The sequence below is a fragment of the Brachyhypopomus gauderio genome, chromosome 15 (genome assembly GCF_052324685.1).
Source record: "Brachyhypopomus gauderio isolate BG-103 chromosome 15, BGAUD_0.2, whole genome shotgun sequence".
Taxonomy (NCBI): Eukaryota; Metazoa; Chordata; class Actinopteri; order Gymnotiformes; family Hypopomidae; genus Brachyhypopomus; species Brachyhypopomus gauderio.
The window spans coordinates 16,215,467-16,238,684 of record NC_135225.1 but is presented as its reverse complement, the minus strand read 5'-3'; the positions used below and the strand labels follow the sequence as shown (position 1 = coordinate 16,238,684).

The window sequence follows — 23,218 nt, the reverse complement described above, 5'->3', positions numbered from 1 at the left end:
ATTCAAGGTTATCTTAAGTTTTTCTGTCATTACGATGTAACAAACATTAATCACATTTGAAGGATTTGTTGTACATTTCACTTGCTCATTAAAGCTTACTGCTTGCCGCTCAAGCAATCCCGCTGTAAGACATGATTCGCCTACCATGGCTAAATACACGGCTTAGATCTTGTGCGGCGACCACAAGTTTTTGTTTGCAAAATACAGCAACGTGAACTCACGTATAGAAGAGCTACAGGATGAAAAATGTAGTCTATACAGCCCACTGTAGTCTATAACCTCACAAATGAATTACTAAGAAACCGCTAGGAAGGCATTTGGACATTCTGACTTGAGTTACACTCAAAAACTCTGTTCACCCCATAACGCGAAATAAATCTGTAAGTTTATTTTCAAACTGGCAAGATAACGCAGCTGTTCAACTATATTAAGAGATGAGTCAACTAACACTTTACACAATGCACATGATACTTACCAACGTGAATTGTCATGGATATGTTGAAGAACTGAGTATCCAAAAAACGTCGCATCTGGTCCTCGAAATACTACGGGGTGTTCCAAATCAATGTTGTATGAATAAGCCAAATATACATACAAATATATGTAAACAACATCCAAGAGTCCTCTTTTCTGTGTTACTTGTTCAGACATCCTGCAGCACATCCTCAACGCAGTATAAGGAGATGCGAGAACTAGCACTAAGTGACTCGAACGCCCCAATGACGGACTAAGAAACATTTAAACTGTTACTCTTAAGTTTATTCAACTAGTCGTAATACGTTGATGAGAGAAATAAAAAAAAATTGCGGTTCCAGGAAAAACCTGGTTCTATATTTGTTCATCTGCTTGTGGATCTTTAAAACTAGCTACCCGTAGTTTCTCCTGGCATTAAGTGCGCTGGTTCTAAGACGTATGTTGAGCGTCACATTTCATATTACTACAGCCAGGACTCAACAATCTATGTTCAATGCCGCCATCTAGAGTAAGCAAGTATGTGTCTCTACGAGGCATTTGTACTAAAGTCATTAGAGTTGAAAGAACTCATGTGATATATAAGTGAAACAGAGCATACCTTAATATTGAGGTAGATTGTATTGTATTAAGGCAATATTAAGAGTTTGCAGCAAACGCCAAAACATCCAGAACTAGTGTAAATAAAATTTTATTAGCCATCATTTTAAAATGTAATAATGCAGTCATGATGTGCTTTATTGTACAGATTCATGGTTCTTTTCCAATTATTATATACAATTTACAGTATGTCTATTTAAGTCAGTTCCCCAAAACAGCATCAGAGTTAAAAAGCTGCAGTAAACAAAGAGTACCAAGAGCCTGTGTTTAATTGATACATATATGTGCAGAGACATGGAAAGGGTCATTTCACCATAAACAAGTGAGCAAAGAACACAAAACTTTAATTCATACAAAATCTACATAAAAACTGCTAAAAAAAGAGAATCAAAATAAATTATATAATTTTTTTGCAGAACCTAAATTGAGGAAGATTCCCTAAATCTGGCAACAACAGTCTAGTTCCTTGTACGAGGGACTGTTCAATCACTCCTTTATACACTTATCTCTTACTCTGCCCTTCTCTCTCTCTCTCTCTCTCTCACACACACACACACACACACACACACACACACACACTCAAGTCTATTGAATAGCAGTTCTAGCTCCTCTGAACCATCATCAGTAGCAGCAACACAATCTCTTTCCCTCTGACAGGTACAAGTATGGAACATGCATTTCCACCTCACCGGAGCCAAGGCTGTAACACAAACACACGTGGACACACACACACACACACACACACACACACACACACACACACACACACACACACACACACACACACAATTGCTATTGCTTTTTGTGCAGTTACAAATGATAAATTTAAAGATGTACACATTGGAGACATCAGTGGGTGTACTGAAAGATCACCACTCATTTGTTAGATATATGTAAGTAATTTATATGTATTCACAATGATAATGCAGTTACTGACAGATAATCTGAAAATGTGATAATCTGTAATCTGGAAATCTAAAACGTTTACCATCACCCGAGAATCTTCACGGTCCAGAACCTTCTGTGCCTGGTCTGAAGGAAACTTAAGCATGGAAGTTATGACTTTGGCCATTGTCTGTAAATAAGAAAAATTTGCACAAAAAAGTGTTAAAAGTACCTAATCTGTATTACCACATGGATAACATGATACAGCCACATGAATAACATGATAAGGTTTAGAGTAGGCTGCTATGTCAAACTTCACCAGTGACAGCACACCGACACTTCATGTTAGCACTACACTTCAGAAAATATTAATAAGTGCTGGGTAATGTTACAATGTTACACGTGTTACACAATAAAATAAAGGAACAAATCTTTACCTTCAGGATCATGACATGTCTTTCAGTATGAACAGTTAACAACCCAAACCCTAGTACTTAACCTGATATACTCATATTTGAAGGTCAAGATTGTTTCAGAGAAACCATAAGGAGCAGTGAGGCACTATGTGAGCCTTGCCATCACTCACACATTTCTGTGAACAATTACACCATGCAAAGACAAAAATTCTTATTATCTGCCACATGCTGTGTAATCAGCTCCAGACCTGGTCTGCCAGGGAGTGTGTGCTTGGCCTAGAAATACGGCTGTAATCGGAAACAGCACTGCTGCTCCGGCTGTGCTCTTAAAATGGCAGGCGAGGCTGCGTCATGTGTGGGGAATGCCTCATCGGGCCGTACACCGGACATCCTTCCTCACAGGGAGGCTTGCTGTGATGTCATAGGGCCACTGGCTGTTTATTGTTAACCCAGGGGCTCCTGCTGACTTTAGGGTGCTGTAACCGGGCCATTAATTAGCCCCAGCTAAATGGGCAAGAGTCGTTAATGAGGGTCCTGCTACATGGACACAGTATGGCTTTTGTGTTGGGTTCCCACATGGCAGTGGACGTTTTCATGTAAGAACAAGATTCTTTTCAGTTGGGATTCCAGTTGAATCCTTTCTTCTGTATGAATCCATTCAACTATACCTTGTATACAAGCAAACAATTTTGTACTTTGATATCAAAATGCCATAATTGTACTACATAAAATGCAAGAAGTAACTGCAATTGTGGAATGCAATTGTGATTGCACTTGCAAAGTGGACTCTCCTTTTGGGGATTTTGATACATACCTTTGTCTCTCGCCCCATCATATACTCAAACATCACCTTCCGCAGATACTCAAACTCTGTGTGCTCAGAGAGGGGATCAGCACTGTAGTTTGAGGGTTCTGCAGAACACAAAATAAGACAATTTAATGTACACTATAGTTAAATGTTGCTGGTAACCAGCCCCTGTCTTCCTCTCTTTGCCCTCCAGCTTGTGTCTCTCCCACATGCTGCTCTGTCAGTACCCTAATTACAACCAGATCAGGCAGATGACAGCTTTATGAACTAAGCAAACTTGATTCTGCTTAGTCTGTATTACCTTAACATCAGTGATTTAGTGTTAGTGCAAAGAGACGATCACTGTTGCACTGTAGCTGGTGGAAAAGGGATCAATGTGCACCTTTGTTTAGACAACTAGTTCACTTATTATACAAGCTGGTGCTTGAGGGTTTGGTCCATGCATGGACATTTATAGGCAGAATATACATAAATATGCATGCGTGCTGTAGTGTTGCTTTTGGCAGGCGCACACACACGCGCGCGCGCGCACACACACACACACACACACACACACACACACACACACACACACACACACACACACACACACACACACACACACACACACACACACACACACACACACAGTTACAGAGTTAGGTCTCTGATTCCAATCATGTTAGTTAGGCATGCAGGTTTAGTAAAAGAAAAACAATTCATAAATAAATGTGTATATATTTATACTATATATAGCATCTATTTATTGGATTGGGAACTAATCAAAGCACCTTTCCTATAGCAGGAGCAAGAAACATTTTAACTATGAAATCATGTATATGATTGAAAAAAAATTGTTATATGCTTTCTATTAATTCTGCATTACTCATTCTGAAGTAATAGTTGATTATACATGCAACCATGGATGCAAATAAAACAAACACAGGAAAGATGCAGCAGCCTTCCATAAAGTGCCAACTAGAAAAATTTTGAGAAAGACTTCAATTTACAGTACCCAGCTGTGACCAGATTAGCCTTGTATCACTCCAGGCAGTCTGCATTAAGGCAGACGGAGCCGTTTGCCTCTCTGCAATATCCATTTAACAGTGGTAGATGACACTCAGGCCTCAGGATGTGTTGAAACAGACAACTGTACAGGGAGCAGAGGTGTCTGGCTAACGCAAACAAGTCTTTGATCCAGAAGCAAAGATAAAGAGGGAGTGTTGTAAATAATCCTGTCCAGCTAACTGACCTCGAGATGGCCTGTCTGAACCCATGCTGCAGGCACAGCAGGAGCAAAAGGGGGGAACCTGAGATTCTACTTTCTCTAAGCCTGACAACACCAGACAACAGAGTTCAATAAAGATATACGCTTTGGTTTACTTCTGATATTAGCACACATTTAAAACTACTTGTGAATAAAAATGTTATAATGCAATTCATGATTTGCATCATACCTCCTACAAGAAAGAAGCATATACTACCATTTTTTTTATTTAAGGAGGAGATAAGGAATTAACACCACAAAACTTTAATTACAAGCATGAGCAGCTTGAGGTGAACAGAGTTTTCTTAATGCTGAGAGCATTTCACATGCAATAAGGTTTAATGAAACACTGGACTACTTTGAATTAGTAAGAGAGGGTAACAGTTGATGGTTTTTTTGTTTACACACAATTAGGTTGTTAAGAGGCCATTTTTTTTAGAAGGGTGAATTATAATTACACCTGTGAAATTTGGTGGGAAGCCCCCTTCTTTAGCGCAACGTCTCAGTGGGAGATTAAATAAATTAATGATCACTCGGGAGGTTTCACCAAGATCCAAATCAGTAGCACAGTGCTTCAATGGCAATGCTTCAATACTCTAGTTGAGTTCTTAAATGTATGCTACAAGTATTGAATGAGAACAATCAAGGTTTCAGACTTTTGCCTAAAGACCATCAATTCAAATATTTCATGGGAAGATTGGAGAGACTGGGGTGAGTACATTCTGAGAAAACCATTATATACAGAGATGAGCTTTTAACCTCCTCTACTCCTTTACCCACAGACAGATTATCCCCCCCAACAATCTACACTCGCCCATGTATGATGTGGCTCTTTGTCGTAACACAGTAAGAAAAGTGGCTCTTTGTCTATGACGGGTTGGCCACCCCTGGTCTAGGACATGACCAGCCCACACCTCCCCCTTGTTCCCCATGTTTTAGACGCTTGTTTAATTGTCTGTGTTTGTAACAGAGCTGCCTGATTGATGCAATTTCCCTGCAAGGTCTGTAAAGCAGCCGCTATATGCAAGCACATCTTGATCATGGTCGGCACATGGTGCGGCTGGAATTTCAACCCCAGTACTACAATACAACTCTGCAGTAGGGGGGTAGTGCTTTAAAGCTTTAAAATACATGATGATACCATCATTCAATGGTTGCTCGTTTTATGTGTGGGATTATTTACCTCTGTATGTGCTTCCTAGGTGAGTCACCACCGTTTTTTTAATTGTGCTTCGTACCTTGTCCTCCAGAGTATGAATCTGTTCAAAAACAGCCATAACTGCCTGTTAAACCGAGTAGTAACCTTGACTGAAACATGGAATAAAGAACTACCTGTGAAAATGCCTACTTACTATATAAGGAGCACAGTAAGAGTTTTGTTGAAGTCCAATGTAAACTTTAAGTACGAGTAAACTTATGAACAATTAACTTTAGGTAATGTTTTTTGTTAGTTTGGCTTTTTTTTGTTGTAAATGTCAAAACTGGTGTATGCCATGACCAGTGGCATTCCTTCTATTCTTCTCTCACGGTCCTCACCCACCTTCTCGTGGTACTCCTGCTCCTTCAGCCTGGCTTCACTCAGCTGGGTTGTCTTTTCAGCAAGCTGGACCTAAGCATTGTTAGAAGGTTTAAACAGTTTTAAGCAAGTACGACTTACGGTAAAAAAAAAAAAAAAAAAAACCCACTAATAACAATAAACAAGTTTGATCAATGAAGACAAAAAAATTAACCAAGAAAGAAAAAGGTTTTGCTGTGAAACTGACCTGAAGGTCTTCCAGACTCTGAAATACAGGATTGATGCATATAGTTAATTCATGAACTGTCATGAATATTGAATGCAAATTTGGGTGAGGTTCATCAGTTCATTGACAATGATCATGCACCAAACCTAGCTGAATATGGAAAATGTGGTAAACAGTTCATGGTTGGTCTACATAGACACAAATGGAGGAGATTAGAACCTGTTTAGTGATCAACCTTCTGTAATAAATCCTTATATTAAAAATGTATGGAAGGCACAAAAGTATGAGAGCTAGAGGCATCAATGCTTAAGGGGACAAAACTTTGAAACCACCCTTAAAAAACATGGGGAAAACGTTTGTATGTACTCACACAAGACATAAATCTACCTTACTAGGATGCTCTCTCTGAAGGTTTAATCAAGAACAGGGTTTTAAACCATATCCTTACAGTATAAAACTCTCTCTGAAGGTTTAATCAAGAACAGGGTTTTAAACCATATCCTTACAGTATAAAACTCTAAAAATGCTGAAGGAACTTCTCTAGGAAATCTATAAAACAACCCCAGTGTTTCTGGAAAGCAGCCATTTTGCCCCAGTATCTCTGACATAAGAGTCCTGCCATAACAAATTCTCTTAGTGAGCCATGCGAGATGAGAGAACATAACTGTAGATTTTATGGGGAGGTAAATAGCTCCATCTGGTAGTGGCTGTGGGAACCTCTCACACATACCTGAGGATCACTGAGGCTCCTCTGCTGAAGTTCATCTAGCTCTTTCTGTACCTCCCATACGCGAGTTCCCATCTCCTCTTCACGACTCTGCAGTTAGATTTGACAGTTTCCCAAGAAAGAGTCAGATTACAGAATTCTGTTTCCAGACTTCAAATATGAATCTTTTTTTATATTGAGACAGCTGAAAATAATCATGCCGTTCATCAGACTACACAGGTCATGTATGCAAAAACTTTCTCCGTCACAATTGTAAGAGCTGATTTAAAACACTTCAGGTATAAAACGTAACATAGCTCTGAGGGGATCCAGGGAGTAATGGTTAAAGTGATACTTCAATCATGCTGAAAAGTACAGTTAGAGCAAGAAATCACATTTTATATTAATTCCCTTAAATGGACATGCCAAAATGTTTCAGCCTAAATACTGTTAATAGACATAATATTTCAGTCTCTGAAAGCAGCAGCTTTTTCCTACCTTCACCTTCAGATTGTGACTAAGATTACATTAACTAAGAATTTTTTTTATCACCCATGCCAAACAAACTTGCTGCTAAAATGTCATCTGAAGTTTAAAATGCTGAGTGCATCACACCTGAAGGACTTGCTCGTAACGTTGAACAGTTTTGTTTAAGTCATCATCTTTCTGGCCAATTAACTTTTGGAGCTGACAAACTTCATCTCTATGGCTTTCCATTAGCTCAGCTTCAACGATCTGGGCCTTTTCTGTCCAGAAACAATAGAGATAACACATTAAGTTAAGCTCATACAGAACAAAATCAGTCATGAAATCCTTCTTTAAAAATAGAGGCAGAAACATGATAAATAAGATTTGATGTGATGTTTTACATTTTCACTGTAGTAAATAGGTACGTTTATCTATTAAAGATCAACTGGATCATTTAGAGGAATTAAAGCTACTAGGTACTTGGAAAAAAGTTTAAAATCTGACACAAATAAAGCATACTCTTACCAACAGCCTCCTTCACAGAGGCCTCAAGTTCTTTTTCTTTCAGAGCCATTTGGGTGTTAAACTCCCTCATCAGCTGCTTAAGAGCAGAGTTGTGTTTCATTTCCATATCTTCCATTTCAAGTCTGTTAAGAAACAGTGATTTGAAGGATATGTCTCTGTCACTTGAGTCATTTCCAGGAGTGATAACCGGAGGGAAAAAACTAAGCAACGATTACTTACTTAAGTTTCTTCTCATTCTCCTCTGACATTTCTTTCTTCAGGTATTCCAGTTCCTTTTCATGCTCTTTCCTCAGTGAGCGAAGGTCTTTCTGTATTTGAGAGTAATCTTTTTGAATCTTATGCTTTTCTTTCTCAGCTTCCATCAGTTTTTCCTTTAGGTCATTCTCAGAGCCCTTGGGTCCATCAATAACACATTCACCATCAGTCTCAAGTCTCTTCTGTACATTTTCCTTGGATCTAAGCTGATCCTCTTTTTCCTCCAGTATCCTATTGAGGTCCTGCAGTTTCATCTCATACTCTTTCACCAAGAGATCCTTTTCACGTTCCCAGTCTACCTGTTTCATGTTTGTGTCATTTTCTTCCATCAGCACAGATCTCAAAGGCTCCATACCTAAGATTTTGTAGGTTTGCTCTACAGAGCACTCCTCCCTTTGTATAGCATTAGTTTCTTTCTCTTTAATTTGTACCTGAAGCTCCTGAACCAATGCAGACTGTTTAAGAAGTTCTTCTTTAAGGCAACTGATTTCAGCTTTGTGGGTAGCATTCTGTTGTTCAGATTCAACAATTTTGGTTTCCAGATCCCTGAGCCTTGAAAGGCTGTTTCCCTCTCTTTCTCTACCTGCTGCAGCAGTCTCACTCTCTACAGATGCCTCTTTATAAAGAGTGGTCAGCTTCTCCTCATATGTGTCCTTCAAGATTTGCAGTGCGTTTGTGTGCTCTTCTTTTAGGTTGTTGATTACCTCCTCCAATATCGTCCCATTCTCTTCTAAACTCTTAATCTGCATTTCCCTCTCATTCTGCATCTGCCTGATGTCCTTCAGCTGTGCTTGAAGAGCCTGGATAGTTTGCTCCTTTTCCTCAATCTGTGAGGTTAGCTGTTTCCGAATCAAGCCAATTTTATGCTCAGCTTTCTTTTTTAACTCTACTACTTTAGATGCACTTTCCTCAGCTGTCTTCAAAGCTTCATCTTTTGCTTTTATGATGTCTGCCTTCTCCCTATCAAAGTCTTCTTGCTGACCTTCTAGTTTCTGTCTGGCAGTCTGGATGTCTTGCTCTAAAGCCTTGAGCTTTTCTTCGGTTTCCTGAACAAGACAACTTCTCTGAGAGAACTGTTCCTGGGCTTGCTGTAGCTGTTGGATCAGCTCATTTTTTTCACTCTCCTTTATGCTGTGGTGGTGCTCCAATTCACTCATGAGATGTTCCTTGCCTTTTGTCTGCATCTCAAGCTGGAACTCCAGCTCACTGATCCTCCTTGTGCAGTTTTCCATCTCTATGGTCAAGGCACTTACCGTTTGTTCTTTCTCACTCAGTACCTGGTCCATTTCTGACTTACTAATGGACTGATTGTCGATGCTTGCAGTGAGTGTCTGAAGGTGTTCTTCCTTCTCTGCTATCTGTTTTTCCATATCCTCTACCTTACTCTGTAGAGACTTCATAGTGTTATGGTTCTGAGCAAACCTGGACTCTACTTTCCTTTTCATCTCAGTCATCTTATTCTTGAGTGTGTCGACTTGTTCAAGAGCCAAACTCTTTTCTTTTTCTGCTCTTTTTACAGCCTCCTCCATTTCGCATTTGAGATTTTGTTTCTCCTCACTGTGCTGCTGATTCAGCAGACATATGGCTTCATCCTTTTCAGTTATGCTACTTGCTAACTGGGTCTTCAGGTCTTGTATGATACCTTCCAAATTACTTGTATGCAAAATATTTGCTTTAAGTTTTTCTGATATGCTTTTGTTTTCTTCATCAAGTTTCTCTATAGAAAGAACTTTCTCAGAAAGTACTTGGGAGTTATTTTCAGCATCTTTTTGCAAAAACTCCTTCTCAACCATTAAGGCTTTAAGATTCTCAGAATTTACATTTAGCTGAAGAGTCATCTGGTCGAGAGACCTCTTAAGGTTCTGGCTCTCCTCTATAGTTTGCAGAAGTTCTTTCTCTAATGAACAGATTTTGTCATTCTTGGCCAAGATTACATTTTTGAGATGTGAAACATTTTTGTGACTGTATATAACCCTATTTTGCAGCTCAATTACTTTGACCTCCACTTTATTGCACAGATCATCTGAGAAACCACTTAACATTGCCTGCGCATCTTGACAGTTTTGCTTCAGCTCCTTGCTAATGGTACCAATTTGTGTTTGAAATTCTCTCTCCTTAGTTTGAAGTTCACTGACTTTCTCTTCAAGGATTCTCTGCTGATCCTCACCTTCCTTACACCTTGAAGCTTTAAGTACATCAAGCTTCTGGCGTGCATCATCTAGCTCTTCAGACTGGGCTTGCAATCTCTCTTTACTCATCTCCTCAGCTTTGCTGAGTTGATCCTGAAAGAGGTTCCTTTCAGTCAAGGCTTGGTTCAGATTTTTTTCGACAGTCTCTACCTGCTTTTTGAGAATGTTCTTTCCTTCAGACAAACTTTCCAGCTTGACTGCAGCTTCCCTGAGCTCAGCTTGAAGTTTATGTACAGTGGCTTCTCTCATGGCAAGCTCTTCTCTAAGGTTATTTACTTCTTGGACTACTTGCTCCTTCTCTTCTCTGGTAGCTACAAGCTCTTGAGAGAGGTTCCCCAGCTCTTGCACTTTCTCTTGCAAAGACAGTATATGCTTTGCCTCCATCTCTTCCTCTTGCTGGCATAGCTTTTCTTCACAGTTACGAAGAAGGTTCTCTTGCTCATGCTGGTGTATATCTTGAAGCTTCTGTAACTGCTCCTTTTGATTTGTCTCTAAATCTGATATAGCACTGCTGAGGTCCTCCGAGCTGGCCATCTCAAGAATTTTCTCTTTCAATTGCTGGTCTTTTTCCTGAAGTTCTTTATCCCTTCTGGCTAGTTCAGTTTTGGCATTTTCCTCTTGTTCTTGAAGCTTTTTCTTAAACCTTTCTTGCATTTCTTTGGCTTTCTGTTTGACTTTCTCCATTTTTGTCTCCTGGGATTTTAACTTGACATCCATTTCTTTTTTTAGATTCTCAATTCTTTTCTCATAAGAACACGTGTTATCATCCATCTGCTTCCTTAATTGTTTCTTCTCCTCTTGCATTGCTTTGCATGTTTCAGCATGTGAACTGTCTTTTTCAGACAGGTCATTCATAAGTTGCTGTAGACTTTGTTGTAGTTCTGTAGTTTCATTAGTCTTTTGTTGAAGATAATCTGCTTTCTGTTGACAATCACTATGGCTGGCTTCAAGAAGCTTCTCGAGACCTTTTAATTCACTCTTTGACTTTTCCAGTTCTGCTTTCAGAGACTCGAGTTGAGCACTGGCATCAGCAAGGGCTGCTTTCTCAGACTGTGCAACACACCTCACATCTTCCATTTCCTTTAGTTGTGCCTCAACACCTTGCTGAGCCTTTTTGCTATCTTCCTCAAAGATTCTTGCCTTTAGAATAAGTTCTTCTAACTCTTTATCCTTCTCATCTAGCACTGTCCTTTGCTGTTGCTTTATGTCTTCAACCTCCTTCTGATAGTTCAACTGTTCCTCCTTCAGTCTCATCTCAAACTCTTGCCTTGCTGAGTGACCAGCACTCTCAACATCTGCAAGCTTCTCCTCTAGCTGCTGTTTACATTTCTGCATCTCACAGAGCTCAGAGGACAGGGCTTCCAACTCAGTCTGCTTTACATCTAATTTCTCTAATGTTTTTTGGTTCATGTCCTCAATATGGGCATGAAACTGAATTTCTTTGTCTTTCAAGATGACTTCAGTCTCAGACTTGTGTTTCTGTACCAGCTCTTCAATCGTAGTGAGGTGCTGTTTGTTCAAGGTCTCAGTCAGCTCTAACTTCAGACTCTCCAGCTCTTGCTGATGCCTCTCTTTTAGAGCAGCTATCTCATTCTCATGCATCCTCCTCTGCTCTTCCGAATCTGCTGAAAGGTCATGTGTAACCTTCGTCTCTGAGCTCTGGACCAAAGAACTTTCCAGTTCAAGAATTCTCTACAAAAAAGAAAAAGTAAAATGCATTAAGAAACTTATGAAACTTTGTTAACTATAAAAGTAACATGGTCATAATTTTACCATAAATAAAATATTTCATTTGGACAATGCCAAATTTTGGCATGAAAAGATCCAATTGTGTTGCCCGTAGATCAAGGCATTCTAGGTAAGAAGAGATAAACTTACAGTTTTGGCACTCTCCAGTTCCAGCAGGAGCTCCTTGGCCCTGTTCTCAGCTTCAGTCTGCAGGGCTGCCTTCTGCAACTGCTCCTCCTCCAGAGCCAACGAGGCCTGCTGCTCCCTCTCCTGCGCTGCCTGGAGCAGCTCTTCACGACACTGGTCCTTAACAATGAACAACAAAACATTTGTATATGACAAGCAGAATGACACACATTAAACATTTTAAATTAATGTAGTCAAGTCTTTGATTTATGTTGAACCATCACAGGTGTTCTTAAAAATAATACAGCAAATGTACCACTGCCTGATTTATCTGCACACTGATTTCCTTGTCCTTGTTGGCCAGAGACTCTGAATGCAAACGCTCCATTTCTGCTATTCTTTCTTCTGCAGATTTCTGAAAACAAACATATTTCTACTTAATCACAACAAACTATCAAATACCAAATTCTGAAATTATGCTATATGATATAATGCTTAATACTGCAAGCATCATTAGAGCGACAGCTCTTAAAAGGCGTATAACAGCTACATTTACCTTAAAATTAACATGTAGCCTAATAATGCTTTAGTAAAAGGATTCTAGCCTGAATGGGATATAAACATTTTATATAAACACCTCAATTAGAATAGAGTCCAGTGAGTTCACAGAGTTCTCACCAAATGTAATTTAAATTCAAGCAAAACAGGTGGTGGTTTAATTCAATAAATTGTTAAAAGAATAAACGCCCATTCAAACCCTTCAATTTTACTGCGTTCATAACCTAGATCTTCTGCAAATTTGCACACTAATGCACACCAAGCAACAAAACATGATTTTAATAGTTATTTCCAAAATAACACAACTATTATCATATTTGACATATATATGTGAGACATCAAAACTTCTATGATATTATCATATAATATCACATCTAAAAAGCTAGTGTTCTGAATGAGATGTCATTACAGTCATTCTTGTTGGGTACAACTCATTCTTTTTCAACCCCTCCAAAGTGTAAGTTACATAAAGAGTTGCTGTTGGTTACAGTTGGTTAAGCTTACAGGAAACAACTAGGCTGTGCAAAACATGTAAGATACTTATAGTTACCATAACAAGAGGGTACAAGTTCCTCGCATGTGCAGAAAGTTGATTTACACTGCATCTTTTGTAGATGCAGCTACATACAGCTGGGTAGGCTGCTGTATTTAGGTCTCAGAGAAACTGTTTTTTTTTTTAATATACCTTGGTATATTGTTATCAACTAATATAAGTGTAATGGGCATAATGAAAATATGTCACTCCTATTTAGGGGGCTAATGGAAAAACAGAAATGGGCTCCATTGTTAAAATCCACACAGAGAATATTGGCGACTGAATATGTCTGCTCAACATCCACTTAGGTACTAATGATTTACAATAGCCAGGACTTTGAAGAATAATACTTTAGTGCAGAGAGGAAAAGTTCAAATGTGTGGTGGCTTTGATCCAATTTGGTCCAATGATGGCAAAATTGGTTTGGGCCTAATCTGTAGACTCTGTAGGTAAATAATTATGTAAAAAATGTTGGACTTTTAAATTTTCAGTTTGGTCCATTTTTCATTATATCATTGTGGCCATGCCATATATCACCTATATTGCTATAATTTATAAACCATCCAAGTGATCAACTCCCAATTTGAAAGACTTTTGTAGACTGAGGCCCTTGTGAGGTCTGCCAAGTTTGGTTCAAATTGGCCTGTCGGGGGAGTTACAGTACCCAAAAACCTAAAATATCATAAAAACTCACGCTGCAATCCTGTTATGCAGAATACAGTCAAGTAATAGGGCTTTTATGATTCAGATCAATAGGGTAAATACCTGTGAAATTACACCTCATAACATAACACAAAAATTTCTTATTTCATTACTGTAATATCAGTATGGTAGTACTTGGGCTCCATCTACTGGCCAAATACTGGAACTGACTGTGTGGTCTTTCATGTAAGCTAGGGGTCGGCAAAAAAATCTCACGAGAGCACGATCCTCCAATTGAAATCACTCCTCAACGCTCTGCTCAGCGGAGGCGGTTATACTTGGCGATCGATCGCGATATAATACTTAATTTGTGTCCATTTACCCCCCCGACAATTTAAACTCGCCGCCACCTCCTCCCCAACCCATCCCCCCCTCGACAATTTAAAATCGCTACTCGGCAAACTCATTGACTAAACATGTTAAAGTTGGCGCTCCATGTCTCAAAGGATGCCGACCCCTGATGTAAGCGATACTTTTCAAACATACACAAAGCTAATCTCAGCATGTGATTTAGTTCTGTGATCCAAATCATTTTGCCAATACAATTTATTTTGATCCTTTTGGGCCTTTAGTGCCTCAATTGAATCTTTTTTTGTAATTACAAAGTGATTTATCTCAATGATCTGAATCATACAAGACCCATTACTTGTCTGTATTCTGCCTAACAGGACTGCAGCGTGGGTTTTTTATGATTTTTGAGGTTTTTGAGTACTGTAGTGCCTTCATGAAGATTGGTCAAAGCATTTTATTGATAACTATTCAGATTATTATTATATCAGTGACAATAACATGCCTTCTGATGTTCACACTGTAATAAATAATTTCAGAACAAATACTAAATATGTAATAAATATCATTTGTTATTTCCATAGTGAATCACAGCTATGGACTTAAATGAAAAAGCAGGTGGTCGTACCACAACCACAATGTGGGAAATGCTTGCTAAACCATGCTTTTACTTTAACCTACTGACCAATGACTCTCAGATGCCACAGAAAGGGCAGACCCATATTCAGTATTAAGTATTGAAAGTTGTTAAAAATATATTAAAGTACATTTTTACACAAACTGTTACACTAAATGATAAGTATTGCTGAACCTACCTTCATGATGGATATCACCTCCTGTTTGACCCTGGTGAGCTCCTGCTGTAGACTCCTCCTGTCCTCCTCACTGGCCTGCTCTACCTGCTTCACCTGCTCCTCCATGTGTGCCTTTAGTTGTCTCCGTGCCTCCTCTGCTCGCTGGGCCACACCTAGGGCTCGCTCCAGTTCCTCAAATGCTGGGTAGGAATCACACACACACTCTAAGCCACCAACATACACAAAGGGCAAGTATACATAAACCTAATGGCGAAACAAACAGCCAAGAAGTGAGACAGTCGACCCCTTGACCTCACACACCGGCTTTCTCCGCTTTCTCCTTCTGCTCCTGAAGCTCCTCTTTTTGGGTCACAGTCTGCTGGATCCTGGAGCGCAGTTGAGCAATCTCCTCTTCTTTCATCTCCAGGGTCTCGTGCATCTGCCGCTTTGTCTCAGCAATCACCATGCCCTACAACACCAGACCAGACCCTGAGTAAACAACCATGTCCTGCACAGTTCTCTGATCAGCGAGCAGCGTTTCCTGGCAATAGGCACCATTAGCACAGGATGCTTTTCTGGAGAGGTATCTACATAATAAAAAAAAAAATTTACACATTTTGTCTAGCATCTAAATCAGGAGCTAATGCAATTAACATTTTTGACCTGAAAAAGTTATACGTGGGTAGGTGCCATCATACATGGAATTTATTTCTTCTCCTGTACATTTGGAAACCGTTTTTTAACCATACTTAACCTCAGTTCTAGGTTTTCATTAACAAGAGACTCCTGCGATTACAGTCACAATGTGTCATTTGCAAGTTGTTGATAGGTAGTTATATCACTGATAACTGAACATAGCTGGTTTGTGACTATATTTTAGTTGTTGATTATTTTTATTAAAACTACATTCCTGGTAGAGAATACCTGGTAGAGAATTTTATTTATCATTTATTAGAATCTTTACAGGAACAAATTACTTCATTTCATTCATAATTTCATTACAATATTATAAATGATACATTAAACCTCTGACTACATTAACTGCAGTTTCTGGATGTAATTAAATAATTCTAATTGGTTTTGATATGTTTCTTTGCTTATCTGCATCCCATTTAATGACCTCATGGTCTGTAACACTGCTGATAGAAGAATGTTGGAGAGGAACATTTACTAAAACTCAGAACTGACAAGAAAACCCTCAAGTATCCAGATGTGCGGATATCTGTAGCATTCTTCAAAGTCAACAGTGAATGTACAGTGAACGGGATTTCCATTAATCTTAAAGGAGACAATTGTAGTGATAATGACACAAAAACATTGCCATGCCTTTCGAAAACACCTCTAGATTGAACATAAATTCTCAGATTTCATTCCTAAGTCTGCCCAATAAACAAATGGACCAACAGCTTAGAGCATTTCACTTCTTACAATAACAAATCCTTTTTTGTTTTACTTAGAAAAGCTGTGGAATCCATTTTCCCAGATTCAGTGTTTCATATACACAGCTGTACATCAGGCAACTCTCACAATTGAACCCACGTGAGGAGCCATATGTGGTCTCACTCTAGTGTCTCACTTTGTCCTGCTCCAACTGCTCAATAAGGTTCTTGGCATCCCTCAGCTGTGTAATCAGCTTGGTCTTCTCCGTGGTGTGGAGTTCCTGGCAAATAAGGAGCGAGAAAAAATATATATTTTTGTTCAGTCTGCTTTTTCATAGATGCAGGCCTTTCAGCACCATCTACAGTGAGGACAATAAGTATTTGAACACCCAGCGACTTTGCAAGTTCTCCCACTTAGAAATCATGGAGGGGTCTGAAATGTTCATCTTAGGTGCATGTCACAATGTATGATTTTTAAATAATTTATTTGTGTGTTACTGCTGCAAATAAGTATTTATTTCATAAGTTGTATGAAAATCTATGTTAATATTTGGTACAGTAGCCTTTGTTTGCAATTAGAGAGTTCAAACATTTCCTGTTGTTTTTCCATCAGGTTTGCACACACTGCAGCGGGTTTTGGCCCATTCCTCCACACAGATCTTCTCCAGATAAGCCAGGTTTCTGGGCTGTCGCTGAGAAACACTGAGTTTGAGCTCCCTCCAAAGATTTTGTATAGGGTTTAGGTCTGGAGATGATTTCAAAGTGGGAGAACAAAGCAAAGTCGCAGGGTGTTCAAATACTTATTTTCCTCACTGTATTTCCACTTAGGAACATGTTTATTATTTTTCCAGCCCACTGACTGAGAAAAGATGTTCAAAGTGTCAAGGGCCCATTTAGGTCCCTTTGAGTCCACAAGAATTTATTAACTCCAGCTGTTGTTGAAATGTTGAAATTACTATTAATCAACTTCCCAATCTGTTAAGTAACAAACATGCTTATATATTTTTACACAAAATATTGTTAATCCTTCAAACTCATTCATGAACCTAAGTGAAAAATTTTCATTTGTAACTTGAGTCATTTCTGTTTGCAAAGCAATGTGCAGGTAATCCTAAATCATGTGAGTCTTTGAAGGCTGATTCAGTTGGTGCATGTCTAATTGTGACAGTGCTCACTGCTTCGGCTGTCAAGAAGCAGGCTGCCAACCTCTGCTCTCTCCATCTCTAAAAGAGTCCCATTTGACACATGCGCACACATGTATGTATGTGCACATGTCCTACCTCATATACAGAAAACATCCTTACTGCTTTCCTCCCACCCCATAGCCTCAATGAAACACAAACATATGCATATAATACACACAGCTTACATGCGTAACCCTAATATACTAGGAATCTGAACACACGAAATGAGGCGTATCAGGTATTAGCACTTCAAAGCTTATGAAACATTACTTAAGTGTGACAACAGACCATTCTAACAATACATACTTTTCTAACAATAGCAACAATAGCTATAACAATAGCTAATCTCTACAATAGCAAAACAAAAGTTCAAATCACTCAATCTTAGAAATCAAGTTGCTTTCTCTAATATGAAATTCAACATTAAGTTATGACTCTCAAACACTATGTCAACATTAACAACTAAATCAATTTTACTCAACCAAAGGGGAAAATCAAACATGCTGTTAGTTACACTCTAAATCTAAGGGATTCATTCCAGGGCGCTTAGCTACAAAGGGACACCCAGTGTTCAGTAACGGCCTGTTGTGCTCAGCGATCGCACATGTACCTTCATCTTCTCAAGTTCCTGCAGCCTCTCCTGCAGCTGCTGCTGTAAGGCTTCGTTCTCGCTGCTGAGCTGCGCGCTGCACTCCTTGCTGGTGCGGATCATCTCCTTGCAGCGTTGCAGGAGCGTCTCTTGCCTGCGCACCCGCTTCTGAAGTACCTCCTGGTCCACAGTGCCACCTGGCTCAATGCCTCCCCCTGCTGCACACAAGTGCATCACACACACAAATTTCCACATTAACGATAATATGGTGGGCTAAGATGTAAAATAAAATGCTAAAATAAAAAGGTAACTGTGATACATTAAACAGCTATGTGTATATACCTTCATTTTGTTCAGGACTGTTCCCTTGGGCAGGGCTTTGAGACTCAGAGGTCATGTTAGTAGCAGCAGGCTGGGACACCTCTCCTTCAGTAGAGACCAAAACCCCAGGAACAACCTGCAGCCGTTTTTTCATAAGAGCAACCTAGCAGGGGGGAAAATGCTTTATTGAAATGTATAAACAATGTGTTACCTGTAAATACACATTTGTGCAAACACATACTTGAGTCTGCAACACAGTGATCATCTGGTCTTTTTCCTCTAGGGCAGCATCAAATTCCTCCTGCAGATGTTTCTTGGCTTGCTGATCCATCTGCAGTTCCTAAAGCCATGGACATTAAAAATTATTGAAAACTCTTTGTGCGGTTATACAAAATGCAAGAAAGAGGCATACTTCTCTAAGCTCCCCAATTCTTCGCAATGACTTGTCCTGACTTTGGCTGAGAATGACCTGTGAGAGAATTAAAAAATTCCTTTAGAACTAATAGCACAATTAATAATCAAATATAAAACTGTGCATGACATAACTGCATGCTATATGTGTTAGAATTTTGGTTCTAGCCATGTGTTGGCCAAATAAGTCACTACTAGTAATTATGTGAATTTAATTATGTTTAAATTATGCAAATTATGTGCAAAACTCCAAAAACATTTCTAAGACATGATACAAGTAAAAACAGTAAGATATCAGCTTAGTTATCATAGCCAATGGCATATGACAACCAGCTTGGAGTTTAACTAAACCTCTGGAAAAGGTTCCTTCTACATTTGAGATGAGATGAAATGAAATGAAAATTTAACTCTTTGGGAGAAAAAGAGGCCCTGCACATCATCTAGCTAATACCACATCTATGGTGAAACATGGTGGTAAAAGAAACATCATGCTAAGAGGGTGCAATTCAGTGTGCAGGACAGATAGAGACTGGAAACGACTAAATAATTTAGCTAAATTCATTCACATAATGTAGCTCATCCTGGCAGACGATCATTGGTTCAATTCTCAGGGAGCACTTGTGCTGTCTTGGTGATAAATATGCAGGTTATAATAGATAACAATGACTGCCAAATTTCATAAACATCCTTGAAGAAAGTCTCCAGAGCACACTCAAAAAGTTCAGGAATCAATGTGACAATGACTTGCAGCATACAGCCAACACAACACTGAAGTAGTTTTGAGGCAAACGTCTCTGCATAGTCTTGAGTAGCCAAATACTACAGTTAAATCCCATTTGTGGAGGGACCAGAAGATGGCAGTTTACAGATGCTTGTCATCCAATCTGATGGACCTTAAGAGGATCTGCCATGAAGACTGGAACAAACTGTACAAGTCCAAGAGTGCAAAGCTTTTATAGAGGTTCTAGAGACTTGCAGCTGTAATTTTCACTGAGGGAACTTTTAATAAGAATTGAATAAAGGCTCCGAATACCTCTGTGAGGGAGATTTCAGTTTCTGATGGCATTATTAATGGGTAAAATTACAATTGTAACCATTTAAACAAGTCCACAACACAAAATGTGCAAATGAGTCTGACATCTAGCCATCACCTTCAGGAAATCTATTTCTGAGGTAGAGATACAGAGGTACCTTAACAAGAGCAACTCAAGTCCATTTTTAGCTCATGAGTATTACCTGTGTTTTCTCCTTCTCTTTCTGTACTGTCCTGTAGGCTATGACCAGCTGGTGAAGAGATGACAGAGATAACATTAAAATTGCTGGTAAAAACTGTGAACCCTAACATTACTTTCATATAAAATGACAATGGCATGTTGCCTAAAAATATTTTTTGCATTTTCAAAATAAGCAAAGCTCAAGGCAAGTAAATGTCTGCCTAAGTAATGCCACCTAATTCAGCTTGCAAATAACTTATGGTCAAGCAAGAAGCCAGAGAATTTATGAAAAACACTTCTAATGGTCATATACAGGCAAAATCAATTAAGCTTCATACTATGCATATTAAAGTGAACAAAGTTTAAATGATTTTTACATTTAAATGTAAAGTTTTATTATCAGAGTTATAAATAATATGCTATAAACATCTTCTGCTAAAAACACATAAAACCACTGTTTACAACAATTGTTAAGATTTACTTAAGGCATATTTCTTTCCCAGTATATATTCTGTATTTCTCCAGTACCTCAGAGTATTTCCCTCTATAGTTTGCCAAGCTCTTTTCCACCCTATGCAGGCGATGCAAGAGATGTTCTTTAGAAAGAGCCTCTGCATTGCCAGGAGTATCTTCTGCCTCACTCTCAATGTCAGAAGGCGGGTCAAAGGCTTGGCTGCTTGAGACCTCACTCTCTCCCATTGGGGTAAGGGACTCCCGGGATGAGCTGCGGACCAGACTTTCCCTAGATCCAGCGCGAAAGAGACCCTCTGCACGCCCCGAACCCCTGAAGAGAGATTCAACTGAGGACACTCTCTGTTGCAGTTTCTGAGCAAGAGACTGTGACTCTTCCTGCTAGAGGAGAACAAAAAAATAAAAAATAAATAAAGTCTATACATACATACCGGTATATATATCTCAGCCATGCTTCCACTCAAATAACTTTCTTTAGTGCTTTTTACTATATTTACTATACAGGCAATGAAAATGTCCAAAAAAAAAAAAAAAAAAAAAAAAAAAAAAAACACAATGCAAATGTGTCACAAAAACACATTTACACAAATGTCATGAGAAGGGATGACATTTGCCTAATCAGGGCTCTTAAAAAACACAAATACCCTATAGTTGGACTGAGGATGAGATCAAAGTCTCTACTATAGCACATCCCATGCAGTAAATGGGAAGTGTCCAATCAGTAGATGGGAAGACTGCTATAATTCTGGAAGAAAAAATTATCAGCTAAAGAAAAAAATAACTGATTTAGGCTAGTTGCTGATTTTGAGTTTTTTGAATTTATGCTGGTTCTGACACAACCTGCTATAATTATCAATTTTTTCAACCAATGATACCAATATTAACACAGCAGATATTAACAGGCAAATTGTGCTAATAAGCCAGCACATAATTATTATGCTGGCGTATATTATTAGCCATCCATCTGTCTGTCCATTTTGTCTTGTGACACTTGTCAACTGTTAGGGCTAAGTTAAGAAAGCCAAAACATACACAATTTGTGAAATTAGAAATGGGAACATGTCAACCCCAACTTTTCATGTTGCTAACCAAAACTACAGATTTTTGCAGGAAATGACATCACTAAATGCACTTGCGGAGTGACAAGTTTGACGTAAACAAGTTGGTTAGCAGAAAAATGTAAAATTATCTTTTGATGAGTATTCATTTCATTTCATTCCTTGAATAAAGTTAATGGAAACATAGTAAACAAAGCCTAAACTGTATCCAATCCAAATGTGGAGATGCTTCAATTGACGTCTTAGAACAATAAATTTTTTTTTTTTTTTTTAAAGAATACTTGCCAATGGAGAGGCAGCTCCATCTCCATTCACACTGCCTCTGGGAGAGCTAGCCGTTTCCTTAGCAGTGTTCTGTACAGGAACAGACGAAGAAGCACATTGAAAAACCAAAAAAGGCCACAAGGTTCAATATTGTGTCCTGTTAGTATCCTGGCAGTTCAGTTGGCTGCACCCTGATTACTCTACAGGCAATATTAGTATTGCTATAAGCAATGCAAGGGCCTCTGGCTACCCCACATGCAATTTGGAAAGAAACACTGGGTTAAACAGAGAGCATTCTCTACTACACAATATAGCAGGAGGTTTAAAAGAAAGCTTTACAACTCCCATTATACACCATTGAGCCAAAGGTCACAGCCAATCAAAACTAATTACAGGCATAGGTTTCTGAGTTTGCCATTCCAACATTTGGCTATGGTAATAAGAGCACTATGTTCTCTCTATAACAAAAACTAAATGGGAATGTCTGACCAGAGTCATACTGTTATGAGGCACTACTGTGTAGACAGAGGCACAAAATCTATTGTGTTATCTAAATGCAATACATTGTAAAAGCTAACATATATATCAAGAATTCGTAGTAAAAGTGAACAATTGGGCCATCTGACCTCTATAGACATTAAGATCTCAAGTACTGAAACATGGCCAAGGTTGACATCGTTTCCAAAACAACCAAAATTAATTTTTCTTTTCAAAATTCAAAAACTTCATATATTAAATGAAGTCCAAACTTTTAAAGCATCAAAAACATGGAGAATATTCAGTTATGTTATAAAATATAACATCAGTTTGGAGTAGAGCCAAATCCTGCTACTTGTTACTAGCTAGTTCACATACACAGTGGGTATGGAAAGTATTCAGACCCCTTAAAATTGTTCACTTTCATTCAGGGTCTGAATACTTATTGCAGTTTGCAGTGATATTGCAGTTTTTCTTTTTTTAATATATACTGCTCAAAAAAATAAAGGGAACACTAAAATAACACATCCTAGATCTCAATTAATAAAAATCTTTGAAATCAGTTGAAAATCTCTCATTTCTACCTGTTGTCTGTTCCATTTGCACAAGAGCAGTGGAAATTGATTCACAATCAGTGTTGCTTCTGAACACAGTGTGGATGACGGAGTTACATTGTGTTGTTTAAGTGTTCCCTTTATTTTTTTGAGCAGTGTATTTGCTAATAATTCTACATTTTTGTTTTTTCTGTCAAGATGGGGTGTTGAGTGCACTTTAATGAGATATAAAACTAACTTTTATTGATTTTAGC

General features: G+C 38.7%; 2 protein-coding genes across 8 annotated transcripts in view; both read right to left on the bottom strand.

Moving 5' to 3' along the window:
- Positions 1-893, bottom strand: part of itga9 (integrin, alpha 9) — a 55,014-nt gene extending 54,121 nt beyond the window's left edge. For both annotated transcript variants that reach the window (XM_076974274.1, XM_076974275.1), the window contains exon 1: positions 476-893. In XM_076974274.1, the coding sequence (XP_076830389.1) occupies positions 476-738 (263 nt within the window). In that variant the 5' untranslated portion in view covers positions 739-893. The remainder of the gene's footprint in view (positions 1-475) is intronic.
- Positions 894-1,146: 253 nt separating this feature from the next.
- The window catches only part of golga4 (golgin A4), a 33,982-nt gene continuing 11,910 nt past the window's right edge, over positions 1,147-23,218 (bottom strand). For 2 of the 6 annotated variants that reach the window (XM_076975679.1, XM_076975682.1), the window contains 22 exons: positions 21,951-22,023; positions 20,669-20,985; positions 20,163-20,210; positions 18,928-18,984; positions 18,757-18,855; positions 18,537-18,678; positions 18,216-18,412; positions 16,619-16,702; positions 15,364-15,511; positions 15,064-15,242; positions 12,482-12,580; positions 12,190-12,345; positions 8,087-12,003; positions 7,868-7,989; positions 7,490-7,620; positions 6,899-6,985; positions 6,190-6,207; positions 5,967-6,035; positions 5,610-5,685; positions 3,187-3,284; positions 2,060-2,146; positions 1,147-1,771 (listed from right to left, as the gene is read on the bottom strand). In XM_076975679.1, coding sequence (XP_076831794.1) covers positions 1,757-1,771; positions 2,060-2,146; positions 3,187-3,284; positions 5,610-5,685; positions 5,967-6,035; positions 6,190-6,207; positions 6,899-6,985; positions 7,490-7,620; positions 7,868-7,989; positions 8,087-12,003; positions 12,190-12,345; positions 12,482-12,580; positions 15,064-15,242; positions 15,364-15,511; positions 16,619-16,702; positions 18,216-18,412; positions 18,537-18,678; positions 18,757-18,855; positions 18,928-18,984; positions 20,163-20,210; positions 20,669-20,985; positions 21,951-22,023 — 6,219 coding nt within the window. In that variant the 3' untranslated portion in view covers positions 1,147-1,756. Of the gene's footprint in view, positions 1,772-2,059; positions 2,147-3,186; positions 3,285-5,609; positions 5,686-5,966; positions 6,036-6,189; positions 6,208-6,898; positions 6,986-7,489; positions 7,621-7,867; positions 7,990-8,086; positions 12,004-12,189; positions 12,346-12,481; positions 12,581-15,063; positions 15,243-15,363; positions 15,512-16,605; positions 16,703-18,215; positions 18,413-18,536; positions 18,679-18,756; positions 18,856-18,927; positions 18,985-20,162; positions 20,211-20,668; positions 20,993-21,950; positions 22,024-23,218 lie in introns of those variants that run through there. The other 4 variants (XM_076975678.1, XM_076975681.1, XM_076975680.1 and 1 more) reach the window with 3 other exon arrangements.